Source organism: Anomalospiza imberbis, chromosome 6 (genome assembly GCF_031753505.1).
Source record: "Anomalospiza imberbis isolate Cuckoo-Finch-1a 21T00152 chromosome 6, ASM3175350v1, whole genome shotgun sequence".
NCBI lineage: Eukaryota > Metazoa > Chordata > Aves > Passeriformes > Viduidae > Anomalospiza > Anomalospiza imberbis.
The window spans coordinates 50,862,935-50,881,642 of NC_089686.1; the positions used below are offsets into that span (position 1 = coordinate 50,862,935).

The window sequence follows — 18,708 nt, forward strand, 5'->3', positions numbered from 1 at the left end:
CATCCAATTACTTACTTACCTGTCAGGTAAATGTGCCAGCTCAAATTCCTTCACCAATTTGTGGGTCCTTAGGCAAACAAGATCATGCCTAGATGTAATTCCAGAGGCAATGCTCTTCTGTTTTGGATACAGTCCAATTTGTTTTGAAGTCTCACTGTTTCATGCTCCTCCAGCACCCTCCTCCTCCATGCTGTGCATTTCTGCTGCTTGTGAACACAAGGGGCTCTTTAGAGGGTGGTACAGATCCTCATGGCCCATCCAGGCACAGGTGTGATTGATATTTACGTTGAACTATTGATCTGTTCTTGAGGAATTGGTGTGCAAGCTCACCTAGGTTCACTCTTATCTTCACAGAGTTTGCTGGCAATCCTTTAAAACATATTTCTCAAAGTGAAACTTTTCCAACTTGAAAATCCTGCTTGAAAATCCTGCTCAGACATCTTCTGCTGGGACTCCTGAAGTATGAAAGCCAATTCCTTAATGTGGCTTTTCTAGATATGCTCTCCCAGGTTGTTTTGCAGAGCTGTAACCTAAAATCCTGCTGAAAGCCAGGGAATTTGCTTGGCTGGTGAAAGATGCTCCCAGAGAGCTTTCTGAGGAAGGCTGTGTAAGGAAGAGGTCTGGAGGGATTTGGCAGGAGCTGTCAGTCACAGAGTCAGTCCAGGAGAGGTTGGCTCCACACAGACTGTATTGCCTGTCTGCAGGATGCTGTGGTTTCTAAGAATATAATTCCATTTTGCTTCATCCCTGAATACTTGAATTTTGTTCTTTTTTAACACAGTAGTATATTAAGTACAGAATAAGCTTTCCCAAACTGAAATTTCTGCTTAAAGTTAGTTTATCCCTCCATCATATTTCTTTTCATCTTAGGTGGAATAAATAAAAGTGCTCTGCTTTTTAGTATAATTTGGCTAGATTCGGAAGAATAATGAAACTCGGGCTTTGTAACGAGGTCTAGTAGAATGGATTTATCTTCTGGATTATGAAACAGTGCACTCAGACTAGAAAATATTTTTTTGGTAGGAAGGTGCAGATGAATCAGAAGTAAGAAATGAAGAGAGGAGCCAGTAGGGAAACTGGGAGCTGTTCATTATTAAACACTGTAGAGCAGGTGAGATGATTTTTATGTACATGTGAGGCAATGCTGTGACCAAGAATGACATGTGGTCAGTGGATTTGGTTGGGTTTATTTAGGTGGGTCTGAGTAAACTCAGAGGACCTAAATTGCACAGTACAGATTTCTGGAGGGGGGCAAAAACCAGCTTTCTAAATAATGAATAGTTTATAGCCTTGTCTTACTAGCAACAAGTGAGTAACAGGTAAATGCTGAGAGGGAGCTGGGAATTAGTGGGATTGGAGCGGGACTCCAGTGTGTTGTGTGAACAGAAGACTTGAAGGTCTTGGTGGTAGCTTTCCTTCCATGGCATTCTGTGCTTCAGCAGGCCTAAAATCCAGACACAGATGGATAAGTGCCTCCTTCTCTTGGAAGCTGTGATGTTACCTGCTGTGGTTTTCTCCCCACCTGTGTTCTTCAGTGTGCACAGACACCCTGCCACATTTTCCCAGAAACTGCATTACCCACATCACCACCACCTCAAATTTCACTCCTCTTTTCACCTTCAGCATGCACCAAATACACTTTTGTTTCTCTCTGGCACGCTTCCTTTTTCTTCTTGCCTTCCTAGAAATCCCTTGCATATATTTAACTAGTGAGGATTTTGAAATTCAGTGTGGGCCACTCATGCAAGAAGCAGAAGAGCCAGCCTGGGCTATGAACCCTGTCTGAGGCCAAAGACCACTTAAGTCCCTCCTTACAACCCTTCTGTTCTTCTGCTAATCACAGTAAGAGGATTACCTCCAGGAGTATGGGATGCTGGCTACTACGGCCAAAGATGTTAATATCAGACTCCAGGCTATTTTCATTCATCCTTTTGCAAATGTAAAATGATTCCTGAGGCAATGGGTGTACTGGGATCCAAGGCAATGTACTTGTGCCTGGAATGCAGGTGTATGGATAGCAAGGAAAGGAACTGTGAACTAAAATATAAAAACTAGTTTAAGATGAAAGCTGAGAATTAATGTTCTAGACTTCTTGAAAACCAGAGATTTTGATTCCACTCTCCACTTTTATTTGGTAGTTGTATTACACAGATGTTGTTTGCTCTCTCTTATGAAAAATAATGAGCAACAACACAATATTATACTGCTTTTTTTGGATGTCTGAATTATACCTTAGGTGAAGGTGCACTCCTCCCATCAGCTCTGGGTGCAGGTGAGCTGCTGTTTGCAAGAGAGCTGGGGCTAAGCCGTGGCTATTTATGTTTTTAATTTTCGGAGCTCCTGGAGTTGAGCTTCAGTCTGACTACAGGGATTATTAAATATATCATCTCAAATATGGCATCATTAAGTGCAAATATATTGCTTTTTGCCTCTGAGACTGGGAAGGAAGGTGGTGATATTTTCCTGATATTTACTGTCTTCCCTGGGCATCAGGTCTTGGCTGCCAATAAGGCAGAAGGCCCTGCTTCCTGCAGCCCCACTCTTTGCTTCTGGGGAAGTGAAGCCGGGATTTATCCACCAGGCATCCTCTGGCCAGGCTGGGACTGCAGGCATCTCAAATATGCCTCAGAGGGAAACTGAAGCTCAGATTTGGTGATCTAACTCTGTTTTGTTCACTGTCATGTCTTTATGATATATTATATGCATTTGATTAATTCACTGGGAAATCTACATGGACTAATAGGTTGTTTTAAAATGTAATTCAAGTGAAATACCTGCAAAAGCAGAAGCATTTGTTTTTCTCATCTCATGCAGTGAGGTTTTCCTGTTGTCTTGGCTGAGCTGCAGATTTGTTAACATAAAGCAACAAAATGCTGAGTTAAGAGTGAAAGAAACCTTGCTTAAGGGTGGGAGACAAGGATCTGTTCCCATCTTGGTACACAAAAATGCACTTGTTTAGGTGCAGGCTTTCATTGTTAATTAACAAATGTGAGTGCTCTGCAGTGCTTCTCTGGCCATCCCGTGTGGAGCATTCCCACCCAGCCTGGGAAAGCTGTCCTGTGGGAACAGTCCCGGATTGTGGGTGCAGGGTGAGGCTGAAGGCAGTTCCTGCTATGCTAAACTCTCTTGATAGAGGAAGCTATGTATTTATCTTTGACTCAAATTGATTTTTTTGGCATTAACGATTATATTCCTGCTAAAAATCTCTCTTTGCTCTCACCTTGCCCCTACTGAACTGTGGGATCATATCCATGCTACGAAATATGTGCCTAAATCCCTTTCCTGTGGTTCTTACTAATCATGCCAAGAACAACAATGCAAAGAATACTGATTTGCATCTTTACTTTCCTGGCTAGTTATTTGGTCTAGACTTTGTCACAAAGAGAAGCTGCTGATATTTTTATGCATATATTCTTCTGATGTACTGTGCAGCATAAAAGTGCTTGTGCCTCCAGTAGCAGTGTGATGCTCCAGCAGTGGTGTGAGGCTCTGAGTGTATCTGAAATTCTGGTTTCTTTGCCAACAACTGCTTTTTTTCTACAGTTGTAATGTCCAAATTTACCTCTTTGATGCCATCTCAGTGACAATGCAGCTGCACAAAAATTCTGAATTCTGGTTACAGTAAATGAAGTATGAACTTTTCAACGTCAATGCTAGAAATATATAAAATCTCTTCTTTTTTTTTTAATCAAGTTTCTCTTCACCACTCTTGTGTAGGTAGTTGGCAAGTCAGGGTAGATGACTTGGAGAAGAATAGGTACAGAGAGAGGGTGTAATAAAACAGATTATTTAGCAGATAATAATACTAGAGCCCTTTAATGAGCCTCTTCTGAAATATCTCAGATTGAGTCTTTTAATATGGTGCAGAAATTATGCAAAAAGTTTTCTAATGATACTTCAATTGTGTCCACAAGTACTGTCAACTTTTTTCATGAATAAGTTTACCAGAGGTCTATAAGTCATAACTTACGCACCATTATAACTTAGGCACTGTCACGTTTTTCTGTGCATAAAGTACAGCAGATTTATAAGTTATAAGTTTTTTTTTTGAGGGGAGACAACTGAAAACCCCATCCCTGTGCAATGGACTATTCAAATATATGCTCAGATCCTGATATCTATGATATGGGGAGACTTTTTAAATGCTTAGTAGTCTGACTTAAAATTTACCTTTGCCTGGATGCTGTGCATGAGGCTTTGCTAAATGAAAGAAAAAGAGCACAGATACCAGGGAAAGGTCTCACTGTAGAGGTACTGACTGTTAAAATTTGAGTTCAGCTTTGTTCTGGTTACAGCCTTGTGGGCTGACATTTAACTACAGACTCGTGTTCTCTGCCCTGGCTCCAGATGGGCTTATGAGTACTCCAGTCTATGGATGTAAAAAGAAAAGTAATCTATCATGGAAGACACAGAACATGGCTGAGGAAACAAAAAGTGTTATCCAGCATGTCTTAGGGAATTGGATTGCTGACATCAACCAGCCACCCTCCATCTTTTGCTCACCCGTGTGTAGGAGGGATGTTCCTTATTGGATGTTGGAGGGAAAATCTCTAGAATTAGACGTGAAGTTCATTCCATGACACTCCCTGAGAGCTACCAGTGTGCTCCTTGCTCTGCCATCTTATTTGTTCTGAGACTGGGAACTTCACTATTTCTTTCATGATTTTCAGACACCCTCTGGATATTCTAGGAGACTTTTATGGCCACTATATGAGGATTTTTTTAACCAAATCCATATTCTCGTCCCTCAGTCTGGAAAGGTGTTGGTGCAGGAGATACCCCTTTAACAATACAGGAAGTTTAGAAAGGTTTTTTTTTACTTCTAGCTCTTTCAACCCCTCTCCTTTGTATTCTTTTTTTTTTCCTGCTACTTTACTGTCTTGTCTCTTCTTTCCAGTTTTACTGCAGTTACATCCCTGGTGATAGACCATAACAAAAAACCCCAAATGGGTATTATTTTTGATTCACCTTAGCAGTGGACAAGGCTAAAGGAAATGAGAGAGGATCTTCACAGCTTTTCACTTCCCTTAGCTGTTTCATGAAGGATTCAACTGCCTGTTGTATTAAATCTGTGCTGTCTCGATAGTGCATTATCTGACAGTTGGCCAGAGAAATATGAGCTGCTATTTTGAGGTATTTAATCACATTCTGAAATGTTATTACAATGTGGTGGTTGTGCAGTGAGAGCATGGCTTTGTAGAGCTGGAAGCCTTGCATGTGCAGTGGTAGGTGAGCAGCCAGGCACCCCTGCAGCACAGGAAAACCCAGCTGAGCAGATGGAGAGGAGCCCTGCTGAGAATGACTTGGGGATAATGATGGATGAGGGGCTGGACATGACCCAGCAAAGTATAAATGTGCGCTTGCATCCCAGAAATTACCCAGATCCTGAACTACATCCGGAGCCCCATGGGCAGCAGGGCAGGGAGGGGATTCTGTCCCTCTGCTTTGCTCTGGTGAGACCCCACCTGCAGAACTGCATCAGCTCTGGGGTCCCAACTCCCAGCACAGGAAGAACAGGGACCTGTTGGGGTGAGTCCAGAGGAGGCCACCAAGATGATCAGAGGGATGGAGCACCTCTTCTATCAGAAAAGGCTGAGGAAATTTGGATTGTTCAGTCTAGAAAGGAGAAGGCTTTGGATGACCTCACTATAGCCTTCCAGTGCCTGAAGGGAGTCTGTAACAAAGATGGAGAGGGACTTCTCACAAGGCCATGTAGTGGCAGGACAATGGGGATGGCTTCAGAATGAAAGAGTTGTTTTAGATTGGATATTTGGAAAAACATTTTCACTGTGAGAGTGCTGAGGCACTGGCAGAGGTTGCCCAAAGAAGTTGTGGATGCCCCATCCCTGGAAGTGCTCAAGGTCAGGTCAGATGGGACTCTGAGCAACCTGGTCTAGAGGAAAGTGTTCCTGCCCACAGCAGGGGGGTGAGAACAAGATGATCTTTAAGGTCCCTTCCAACCCAACCCATTCCATTTCTTCTGTGATTCGCTGTATAGGAAATGATGTGGGCAGAGGTGTTGATGTCCTGCCTTTCCTCTCCCCCACTCTCAAAATACCTGTTACCAAAGGGGTAGAGGGAATGGGGAATCTTCCTCCCAAACATGCATCCAATTCCTACTCATGAGTTCAGCTGTGCTAAGGTCATGTAGCTCCCCTACCTCAAATCCTGCACATGCATTCCTTTTTTCCCCTCTACCTGCCTAAATTATATCATATTCACCTGCATTGCTCAGTGTTGCAAGACATAATTCCTTCCCATTTTAAATTAAATCAATTCCAAAGCTCTAATTAATGGAATAAACACACCTTTCTCCTATTTGCTGACTTAAGACACTCATCAGAAACAATATTTTCATCTCAAAGTGAGGTCTCTCCCCAGGAGTTTGCATCCTGAAACCCCTAAATTTCAGGTCCAAGACCTCCCAAATGCCCAAATTTGACCTCTTGGAACCCTAAATTTTGGGTTCTGATCCACCAAATGTTGGGATCCTGATCCCAAATTTTGGGGTGCTGACTCCCCTCCAGTCCCCCCAAATTTTTGCTCCTCCAGTTTGGTGTCCACACTCCCCCATATCCTCAAATTTAGTGTCTTGAATGCCTGATTTAAGGTCCAAAACTGGGTGGTTTTATAGGACTTCCCAAACCCCCCAAAATTTGGGGTCCTGACCCCAGATTTTGGGGTTCTAATCCCTCCAATTTTCTGCCATCCCCAGAGCCCCCCATTTTGGTATACCAGCCCCCCATCCTTCAATTTTGGGATCCAACCCCCTCTCAATCCCAAATTTGGGCTCTTGAACCCTGAATTTTTGGATCCTGACATCCCCAGTTTTGGGGTTCTGACAATAGTGCTAGTGGATAAGAGGGCAGGCAGCTCCTGGGACATATCACAGCCATCACTGGGGCTGGTCATCACTCTTTAAGGCAGAGCTGCCTGGAGATTTAGGAAACATGTCTACAAAAATGGACTATCCATCACCCTCCAGCTGCTGTGAGGCTGTGAGGAATGCAGTCTTGGGCAGTTTTCCTGCACATTCCCCCGTTTTGGGCTTGTTTCATGAGCAACCCCCCGAGTGGCTGTTTGGTTACCAAGAATAAGTGTTACCAAGAAGTGTTACTCCGGAGTGCTCAGTCACTCAGCCTGAGCCCCTGTGGCAAAAAATAGCTTTATGTAGATTGCAGGAGGTACTGAGAGGAAGCTGAATCCCTTGAGGCTCTTGTAGGAGGGGGAATGAAAAGGCTTTTTTGTCCAACTATGTCATACTCATGCAGTCATGCCGAGGCATAGTGGTACACTGCTCCTGCTTTTCAGAGGCCCCCAGATCTATTGTTTGTCTCCAAAAACAAGATAGCTGCAAGTCACTGTGATAAATGACAGAGCAGCTTCCCTCCCTCCCTGCAGGTCAAGCCTTTCCAAAGAAGAATAAGGAGGCTGCTAACATGGGGCTGGGATTTCTTCCTGAAACCTGCCAGATCCAGAAACTTTTTTTTTTCTCACTCAATGCATTTTTTTTCCAATAATAGAAACTGTCACCTGTAATTAAGAGTATCACATTGAAAAGTGAGAATGGTGCAGAAGTGTATGTAATTTAACTTATTCTGAGCCTGCTCATTCCCCTTGCTAGAACAGACAACATTTTTAGTAACCCTATCCAGTCCTTTCCAGCCAGCTGTAGGTTTTCCTATTAAAACAAGGCAAATCTCCACCACTTAAACTGCAAGGCAAAGGGAGGGATGGTGGACACTGGGTTGCCTCCTTCAGCTTGAGCTATGCCTTAGTGATCATGGAGATTTGTCTTTTTTTCTTTTTAAGCACGGGCAGTAACAGTGCAGGTGGGTGATGCTACATCTTAATGTGGCATAATGGCCCCAGCACAAACCTTGATTTTTTTAAACATGTTTTTTAAAATATTGTTACATAACTTGGGGTTTGTGTCCAGTGAATTGCAGGTGGGATTTGGATAAGCAGTTTAATACACCTCTTCCTGTGTGCAACTGCATCAGATTTGGCTGACAGATGTTGGCAAAATGCCATTCCTTTCCTACACCATGCACTAAAGAGCTGGACAGATAAAATAGCTAAAACAACAACATTCTGGTATCTATGACCCAATAGAGGTTTTATTATTAGCCCTCCACAGCGTGCAGATTTAATAGAGTACCATTTTCTTTGCTGAGGTTTCAGTATATTTCAGATTTCCAAGGAATGGCCCTTGAACTCCAGTTCAGCACTGGCTGCATTAAAGCTGTTTGTTACTAAGTCTTTGTGAAGAGGTGGAGGTTAACTCACATTGATCTTGTAAACCCTTTTGATTTTGCAAATACAAAAGGCAGAAAACTTGAAGCAGACAGAAGGAGCATAGCATTGCATTCAAGGCTTGGTGGCATTAACGAAAATGCCACTTTTATCATCACAAAATCATTGAGATGCTTCTGAAATATTTTTTCAGCTCCTAGTCTCTCCTGTGTGGAATGTGAAATGGCTTCTGTTATTAGCAGTTATCTTTCATCATAAATATGTCTGTTAAGTCACCTGGAGCTGTTTGCCAGATATACACAATAATGCTTTCTTTGGTGTTTAACAGCAGACTGATGAGATGCTCACTGCTTTACTGTCACTAATTAGGTAATTGCTTCATCTGGGAGATATGTTGCTGATTTTTCAGATGCTTGATTTTTCAGGAGAGTTGACTTTAAACCCAGGTCACTTGAGTTGGCTTTTTAAAACCATGGTTGAGTTAACAAGTTTGCAAGTATTGGTCCTATTTTTATGACAAATTTCCTATCCTATTATGATTGACCTGTGATTTAGGCAGAGCATCAGTCTGCTAAACAAATCCAGGTATGTTTTTCAAATTCTAACTGTGGCATATTGTGAGTGAGCTTAGTTGATCAATCTTCATAATTCTTGATATAAGAAGCACATTTAGGATTTAAAAAAAATCCTCCAAAACCTAAGTTAACAAGAGATCTAGCATTTTAAAGGTGTAGGAAATTGGCAACACTTTGGCTGAAGGCTGAAAAAATCCCAATCTCTTTAGAAAAGCACTGAAATCCCTCAGTTTCCTGAAAATACTGCATGCAGCTCTTCATGTGTCACTCCTGATGTCATTCTCCTATGTCATTCCTGATCTTCTGATAAAGAAAAGGTAAGCCTGATACTTTCACACACAGGTTGGAAAGGAGAAATATGAAAATAAGCACAAGTCCTCATGAGAATTGAAAACATAACAGTCCCTCTGGTCTGTGACACGCAGGACAAGTGACGTGGCTGATGCTGTGCTTGGTGGCCTGGGGAGCCTGAGGTTGGTTGGTGAGATATCTTGCTATGTTCAGCTGACTTTTGTACCCCACTGGACAACAAAATGGACAGGAAAATTATTCATTAAGGACCCCCTAACTACTTGTAAGGGAATGGCTGAGCCCTAACATCCCTGCTGGTCAACTTGTAATGGACTTTGGGACAATTAAAAGTGGCTTAAACTGGACCCTTACACACAAATAATGATGAGTGAGCGGTAAGAAAAAATTGTGGCAAGTGAAGCTGAACTAGAATGTGACAGCATTTCCTAATTCCATAGGAAAATGTTTCACAAAGCAGCCTCTTGTTCACACAGAGGCTTTAACATCAGAAGCTTTAGTGAATTTGTGCAGTCCCTCAAAAAATTTCAAGAAAATTTCAATCCAAAATCTCCATTGGAGCAGAATAGATCGATATGAAAGAAAAAAATAACTTTTCTTAGGGCACTTTTAAGAGGGGTCATGCTGGAATTTAGCAAAATTTGTCAGAGCTTGTGAGAGAGCAGAATAAACCAAAAGCCTTTCCCCCAGCTCCAACCCAAATCATTCACATCCTTAAAACAGTTAAAATACACTTTAAAATGCAGAGAGCAAAATAAATGGGTATTTTATTTAATTATGATTGCACTGCTTGAAATACATTGGGGAATTGAATATTTAATATCTCGTAAGATTGGCTAAATTTGGAGGGGAAAAAATTCAAATATTTTCAAGGGCCTATACATTAGTTTAAATAAAGCATGACTACATACTACTGTGATTTTCACTCCTGTCCCCACTCATCCTTCAGTACACTTTAGGCATGTATTTGCTTAAAGTGCAAATATTCTAAAAGAAAACACAGTGGAAGAAATGTTTAAAATTGGAAAGAAACACAAGTGCCTTGCTTCATCAGGAAATGGAGAGCAAATTCTACATGAGCAACACAGTGAACTTCCTCCCACGTTACATCAGTGATATCCCCCAAAAGATGGTGACAGTGTAAACAGAGGATGCTGTGTACAAACCATGGAAGGGCTGTACAGTCATGTTTTATGGATGCCTATCATGCTGAGACAGGATTATTTCTTTTGCCAAATTATTAAAAATCTTTTTCTTTCTCTGCTTGGAGTAACTTGTACTCAGCTTTTTGAGGTGGGCAAGTGCAAAGTCACTGGCTTTCCACATACCCTAGTGGAAGATTTTATCCTTTTAACTTGCAAATTTTTAGGTGTGGCCTTCCATGTCAGCTGGCTGGTTGTGCTGTTTAGCACGTCCCAGGTATGGCCAGAGATTGTTGCCCTGACAATTCACTGCTGCTGAATCAAACTTGTTGTCTAGGCAACTACCTTTAACTGGAAAACCATGAGTTAAAAACCAGAATCTTAACAGTGTGAGCTCTCCATGGGTGGCCTCAACAACACTCAGGGCTCTTCTAAACCATAATTTTTACAGGTGTGCTCTGTAAGGATGCAGTCCAAGGGCATGAAGGGGAATATGGCATCAACAAGGACTGACTGATGACTTCCTGCAGTGGAGAGCTGATGCCTCCTCCACGACCAGGGAGGAGGGGCCGGATCTGGTTCCTGGGCAGGGACTCCAGATCCCCTCGGGAGAATGCAGAAGGTGGAGTGGGAACACCGGGTGCCCTCTTGTGCCCTGCAGATGTCTAGCATTTCACTCAGTGATATAAAATGTCAAACCCTTTCCCATCTGTTAAAATTTGTGTGCTGGGCAGAGCAGCTTTTTATAAGGTCCAGCACAGACAAGGGAGATGGTTTGCCAGCAGCTGGGCCTGACCCATGACTGTGCTCTCATACTATTGAGGGTTATAAAAAACAGGGAGAGTGACTTTTGACATGGGCTGGTAGTGATAGGAGATGAGGGAATGGTTTTAAACTAAAAGAGGAGAGACTTAGATTAGCTATCAGGAAGAAATTCTTTGCTGTGAGGGTGCTGAAGCTCTGGCACAGGTTGCCCAGAGAAGTTTAGGCTGTCCCATCCCTGGAAGTGTTCAAGGACAGGTTGAATGGGGCTTTGAGTAAACTTGTCTGCCCATGCCAGGGGCTTGGAACTAGATGATTTGAAGATCCCTTCCAACCCAACTTTTCTACGATGGCCAGCAGAGTTTTTAAAAAGAAGACAGAGAAAATGCAGTTTCTGGCTTTTCAGTGGAGATACAGGCAGTGCCCTACCCCTGTGCAGTGCTGATGGCATGTCCCAGTCCCCATCCTGGGGCCACCCTGGTATAAGGGAAGATGACAGAGGACAGAAAGAGATCTCCTTGTTCTTTGATGCACACATATTCAAAACGTGTTGTAAATAGCCTAGCTGCACAGTAGTGGCAAAGTTGCTCATTCAGAATCACATGAAATTAGCTCTGACATGAGAGTTTCATTGCAGGTGCTTTCAAGTGCACAGCTGGGCAGCTGCAAAATAGCATCAGCCAGGAGTACTGAACCTGGAAAACTCACAGTGAATGTGGGTGTGTTTATGCTGACCTTTGGCAATTCTGGCTTTACACTATGTAGCAATGTGCTGAACTGATGAATTTCAGGAATTCCTGTAAGTGATAGAAAAATATTACTTCTCTCTCCTGAGTCTCTGGCTGTTCTGAGGGTGTCTTTTTCTAGACTTGAGCTCTACCTGTGAGGGTGCAGCTGTGGGAACTGCAGAGGGTCTGTAGGAGGGAATTCATGGGATGATGATGGTATAAAACAGAGGTGCTGGGGCAGAGAATGCAGGTGAAGCCAGCAGGGTAAGGAGTGAAATACATGAAGATGGGTAAGCAAGAGCTAAAGAAGCACATCCAGCATCCTCTTGTAGAAGTTTAAACACAGCTTCCTCCCTGGGGCTGCTCCATCTCCAGGGCCTCAGCTCTTTATTTCTGCCACTTGTAAGCATCAATAGAAATAAAGAAAATACCATTTTTTAAGAACCTGTGCTGCCTACTGAGTGAAACTTCTATGCTTCTGTGATGCTTTGTCCCAGTAAACATGAAGTGATCTCTCAGAAATTATGCTAGATATCTGTCTTCTGCACTTGTGTTGAAAATCTGTGTGGCCAGACAGATACTGTAGTAGAGCCTGAAAAGAGTCATAAAAATGGAGAAAAAGATAGTCTTTGGGAATAGAATAATAAAATCATAGAACAGTTTGGGTTGGAAGGGATCTTTAAAGTCCAGCTCATCTTGCTCAATCCTCCTGCAATGAGCAGGGACATTTTGAATGAGATCAGGTTGCTCAGAGCCCTGTCCAACCTGGCCTTGAGTGCTTCCAGGGATGTGGCAACAAATATTTTGATGTAGACAGAGGAGGTATATTCCATATAAAACTGCAGAAATTGTTAACTGAGACCTCTGAGGCAGAACAGGTTTTCTGCTGTGCTTCTACCAGAGCCATCAACAATCTTGGCAGTTTGAGTTTCCTGCTGAAATTCACATGTTTTGTGGGAATTGATTAATTACTGCTAATAATCTTGACAGAATGCTGTCAAAACATGTTGTTTTGATTTCTATGGAATATAGGAAGCAAGTCAAAATTAATCACTGCTGCTTGAAATAGCACATTTTGGCATTTTTGGCATTTTAAATTTAGGGTTCTCAATTCTTCATTAGAATGAGTTCTTAGCAAAAAAAAAACCCAAAACCAACCAACAAACAAACACCCCAAAACAAACAAACAAACAAAAAACCATCCAACCTTTAAAATTATGCAATAATGACTTTTTCCCAGTTGCTTCCATCTCATTTTTTAATCAAATATATCCAAGGCATATAAAAGAAAATTTAAAATTGAGATTATATGTGTGATGTGTGTAAAACCTTTATATGAATGTACAATTAGCTCCAGACTTAAAGCCTTAAAATATATTGGATATTTTAATTGATGCTGAGGTTCAAAATAGTATGTTTATCACATTTAGGGAGGAAAAATAATCATCCTTTTTTGGTCACATCTACTGAGATTTTGGAGGGCATTCCTAGGAATATGCTATGCCTGAGATGCTGAGAAAGATTTTGAATCTGCTTTTCAAAGACAGCCGATTCATTTTTTTCTCTAGAAAAAGATGCTACAACAGACCTTCTCAAATGTGTTGCTGATTTCTTTATCAGGAAAATGTAGCATGTTGTGGCACAGGACCTCATCCCAGCTGTAGTTCCCTGATGTACTACAAGAGGATTCATGGGATCTGAAAGGAAAACAAAGGGGGTCTCCTTTTTTCTATAGTGCAATGCTAATTTTGTAATGAAATACGTGCAGAGGAGTGATTCAATTAATATTGGAAGAGACAAGGAAGAATGTTAAAATCTAATTGTGGCTGGGAATGTGTGAGTAAATCGCAGGGAACAGCTCAGGACCTGCACCCACAGAGGTCTGGCAATTTTCAGACAAACCCAGGCAGCACCAGCTTGCAAGTTTTAAAAGTTTGGTTCCTTCATTGAACTCAGAAGGTTCAGGCTCCCCTTGTTATTTTAGAAATTTCTTCTACTGTTGCACTCCCATGATAAATATTCCCCTGGCTGGAGTACCTGTACTCAGTGCCAGATTTCAGCAAAGACCTGGAAGGGTAACACAGGGATCTGTCTGTCAGAATCTCCTATGTTCAACAATAAAAGATATTTCAGTTTTTGGAACAGTGTATGCACTATACATCAACAAATACTGGATTTGTCAAAACAGAAAGTGAAAAAGGAAATTGTTTGGCTCATTCCACTGAGCTGAAGTCTGTGGAAGAAGATTGTTTATTCCTCTGGGCATGAGGAAGAATTTTGCGCTGATTTGCTTTAGACTTATGAACAAAAATGACAGAACCACATGGGTATCACTTTTTGTTGAAAAAGAGATCTCTATGAGAAATAAGAATACTTTATGGCAGCATTTAATTGTAACTATAAACAAGATTTATTCAGCAGCTTTTTAGCCATTTGCCTTTTTAAGACTTTTTTATATCTGTAAACATCTAAATCTGTTTTTGTGATCTGTGAAGCTCACACAACATTTCCAGACTCCTCATGAAGGGCAGCTGAAGAGGCCAAGCACAGATATATTTAAAATATCACTGTGGTTCACGCAGGAAATCTGCAAGCGTGGCAGGGCAGGTATGTTATCAACATACTGCCTGATGTTTAGCATGCAGGCAAATGAATCCAAACTCATTTTCTACTGCCATTAAATGGGTAAGGGAGCTATTTTGGTCCACTTTAACAAATACTCTGGCATTCTGCATGCTGTACTAAGTATTAGGATAATGTTTGTCATTGCAATCATAGCAGCCATTATTATTTACATTCTGGAATTGATTTTCCCAGTTTCACTTCATTGCTTGACAGCTTTATTTACTTTCTACTTCTCTGTGTTGTTTTCTAGAGACATAATGAGAATTGTGATTTACCGAGTTAGTGTCAGTGTTAATTATTCTAAAGGAAATTTAGGTGTAGAAGCATAACTTGCTGGATATTGTAGTCTATCAACTAAGTCAAGTTTCAAGGTGGGATGCAGGAAATTTGCTGTACATGAAGTGAGAGAAGGAAATATTCTAAAATCTAGTCTACAGTTTAGGACAACCCTAATTTGTGTTTTCTGCACATATCTAATGCAAGACTATTTTAGAAACTAATGTAATTACATAGAATGTAATCTGCATTCCCTTCAAAATTAAAGTGTTAGCATTTCTATTAACAGGGGAGAAAATGAGATGCCACATTGAAATATATCAAATATTTAATATCCATATTTTGAATCTCCTTATGCCTTTAAACTCTCCCGCAGTGCTCCAGCTGCAGAAAAACTCATTTATTGTTCTAATTGAAGTAAACAGCACCTGTCATTATGGCAGATTGTGCCACCAGAGTGTTTTCAGCTGGAGCACTTGCTGCTCTTCCTGGCAAATTTTGGTTTCATGACAGAGTCAAGAGGTGGTTGAGGAAAGCACTCAGGCAGCTTGGTGCCTACCAGTTTATGGCAGACCTATCTGTAAAGCCCATTGAAACCCACAATTCTGGTGGGGAGGGAGGAGGAGGGAAAGGAAGGAAGGAAGGAAGGAAGGAAGGGATGCTGTGGGATCAAAAACTGTCACTCTTGTCAGCTGCAGTGAGTCCAGATCCTGGCACCTGGAGGGGCCTACTTGTTTTATTTGGGATTCCAGGCAGTTATTGTGCATATTAAAAGAACCATCTTTGTGTCTAAGGCTTTTAAAAGCAGCATTTTTTGCAAACCTCAGCTCAAGTAATTGAAAGAGGATTTTCCCCCTCATTGTTTTCCCTTGGTATTTCCAGAAAGCATAATATTTGTGTATAAATACTTGCTCTCAAAGGATTTGTGGGGCTTGCCAAGGTCTGTTTGCCTCTCTTATTTGGGGGGGGTTGTGGGGGGAGAATAAGAGAGAGAGCCCTATGTATGATGAGCTTTTCCCTTCCTCCCAGTTCAGTGTGTCCTTAAGCCTCAAACTGTTTTGTGGTACAAGAGGAGTCAGAGTGGAAGACATGATCAAAACAAGGAAAAGGAAGTGGGTTTTCACGCAGCAGGCAGCCTGCCAGAGAAAGCTGTGGATGTGAAAATTTGTCATATGGATCCAGGAAATGCCCTGAACTGAAAATACTTGAAGGCTGAAAAGAGAAGTGTCAATTTTAATATTATTTTTTTACTTTTTTTTTTTTTTCAAGACATATATTTACCTTATTAATTCATTTTCTCTGTATGTCCACGTTTGCTTGTGCTGCAGACAGGATGCTGAGTTTTTTACAGTCTGCTCTGTTAGTGTTTCCAAGGCTTTTATGGAAACAGAATAACACCCAAGAGGTAGCACCATGCCAGCATGTGCTGATGTAATCCCTCTGAGATGAAAAGAGCTCTTTAAGTAAATGCAAAGTCATGTCCTAACCTAGCACTTGTGATGAGACAGTGAAATACAGGCCAATAAATATTAATAACTCCCAGCTAGCAATTCTCTTTCAGATATCCACGCTTCAAGCAAACTAGCATTGTTCTCTGTAGCTCATAAATTCCCACTGAAACAATAATTGAAAGTGGTAAGGCTCTTACCTGGAAATCTCTGTGTGGACAACAGAAGCTGCTCATTTTCAAGAAACAGCCTTCAACCTATCAAAATTGGGGAAGAAACACAAACAGCATGGACACTTCTGTAGTGCTGGGTAATCCAACCTCCTTTCTAGATCCTTGTGGACTTTTTGCATGCCTCTGTGTGCTCCTTCACTTCCACCTGACTATTCCAGAGTCAGCAAGAAAGGGTCATGAGATGGAGATAGCACTTGTCCCAGAGACAACTTTTCCCTCTCTGCCTCCTTGGTTTGCAGTCTGGCCTCAGACCAGAAGGATGCTCACTCACTTTGTTGTCCAGAGCAATTCCAATGGAATTTGATAGCCCTGTATTTGGAGAGAAAGGAATTACAGCCCTGCTCAGAGTCCAGCAGGGTGGAATCTGCAAGGCTCTGCTCCCATTCATGGTTATTTCCCACTCATCCAAAAACTTGTAATCTTAAACCTCTGTGATTAACTACATGTGCCATATATAGACAAAATAAGTTTATGATTACATGGAGCCTGGCTTTGCTTTCCCTTCTCTTCCATAAAAATAGGGATGAGTGCAAGCAGGCCATAAACAGGAGTTACTCCTTCATCTTGGGCTCACATTGTAGCTGAAAATACCCAGGCACCTCTTTGATCTGCTTTTGGTTTGAGTTATTAGTGATATTTAATCAACAGGTATGTTTATCTGGCAAACTATGAGCAAATGATGCACAAATTGCTTTTCCAAAAAAAATTAGGAAGTACATCACAGCCTGACTGAATAGGCAGGAGGGCTGCTGGTTTATGTCAGGTGTTTCTCTTAAAGGACTGATTGTGGAGGAGGACCAAATTCTGCTGTCTTCACAGGGGTAGGTGGGATTTATGGCATGTTATTCCTGCTTCTCTGGAGTAGAAGGATGCATCCTGAGGAGATTTTGGGCTATCCCATGTTAATTGCTAGGTAAGGTACTGAATATTTATGTAGAAAGCAGAATAGATGAATACAGTGCACAGAAGGCATATGAGAGGTGGAAGAGAAGCAGCTCAAACAGGTAAGAATATTTGGCAACTCTTCTGGAGGCTGATACGTGGGGAACATCTCATTTAATCCATCACAGCTGAGCTCCAACAACAGGGAAAGGGGTGGCAACTGAGCCCTGAAAATGCAAAAAGATGAATAGCCTTCTCTGTGTTTAAAATCCAAGATGAAATTAATATCATATTTCCCCTTCTGTTGCACTGTGATTGGAGTTTTTCAAAATGCTTCTCTTGCTTAGTGGGCAGGAAAATACCAGGAAATGTCCAATAATAACAAGACTTCTATACCAAGCTGTTCCTAGCCTAGCTATAGGAAAGCTTATCTATGCTTTTGTTATTTGACATGGTAACTTTTGTACGGACAAGAAATCTCAGCTGTGGGGTCGGGTTCTGTTGCCCTCCATGCTTTAAGAACAACCACAGACAAAGGTTTCTCTAAGAGGTGGTTGCTCTGGGGAGAGAGGAACAAAAAATAAGAATTGCAAAGTCATGTGAGCATAGTCTGCATATTTGCATGTCCTTCTTGAGAACACCAGAAAAATATCTGCATTTATGTCTTTTGTCAGGGTCATGGCACAGCCCTTGGATCAGAGGCCAGCAAATTAATGAACTTCTGAATCATAGCCCGTGGGTCTTTCCCTTCTTGTCTCTGCTACAGGAGGGCAGAAAGCTGAACCCAATAATATAAATCTGTTCTTTGGTGCTCACTGTCCTGTCTTATAGGACAGGTCACTTCCCACAGGTAGACAGTGATGTGTTGTGTTGCTGCAGAATCTCTGCCAGTATTTAACTCACTTGCCTCTCTCAGGAATAATAAAGAATTAAAGCTGTGACATTAGTAGGATTGTGGGTCAAAAAATCTGGTCTTCTTCAGCATGTGAGGGCATTTTCCTTGTGCTGCTAAAGGGTGGCTAAAATCAAAAGGCTAATTTTTGGAAGGCCAGCCAGTCTTGAAAAGTTGCCTGCTTTTGCTTTTATATTTCAACACCAATTTTTCTTTGATAAGTGTTTATTTGCTGTTTTCAAACACTACCTATACCTCAAATGCACCAAAGATTTGAGTAAATTACTGGAAAAATACCATGACATTGATCAAATTCATGATATATTAGTGCTGCAATTGGGTGCATTTAGGTATAGCTGGAAAAAAAATGAATACCTCCTATGTTATTAGTTTAAGAGCCTACTCTCTTGCCATTAAAAACAAATCTAATTCCCAAACTGTCTTTACCACCCTTTAATGCTGTTGTTGATTTAGTTCCTAGAGACTGGATTATTTTTATCTTGAGAGTGGGGAAGGGGGATATGTTTTTTTAAAATTTCACTACTTTTGAAATTAAAATATTGGATATATCTCATTATAT

The 18,708-nt window shown here is 41.4% G+C and overlaps 1 protein-coding gene across 11 annotated transcripts in view; it reads left to right on the forward strand.

The window, feature by feature from the left end:
* Positions 1 to 18,708, forward strand: part of TUB (TUB bipartite transcription factor) — a 159,774-nt gene that overhangs the window by 23,126 nt on the left and 117,940 nt on the right. For 6 of the 11 annotated variants that reach the window (XM_068194129.1, XM_068194139.1, XM_068194130.1 and 3 more), the window contains exon 1: positions 17,209 to 17,267. The exons of 4 other annotated variants lie outside the window; for them this stretch is intronic. In XM_068194129.1, coding sequence (XP_068050230.1) covers positions 17,224 to 17,267 — 44 coding nt within the window. In that variant the 5' untranslated portion in view covers positions 17,209 to 17,223. Of the gene's footprint in view, positions 1 to 17,208; positions 17,359 to 18,708 lie in introns of those variants that run through there. One more of the 11 variants, XM_068194143.1, reaches the window with a different exon arrangement.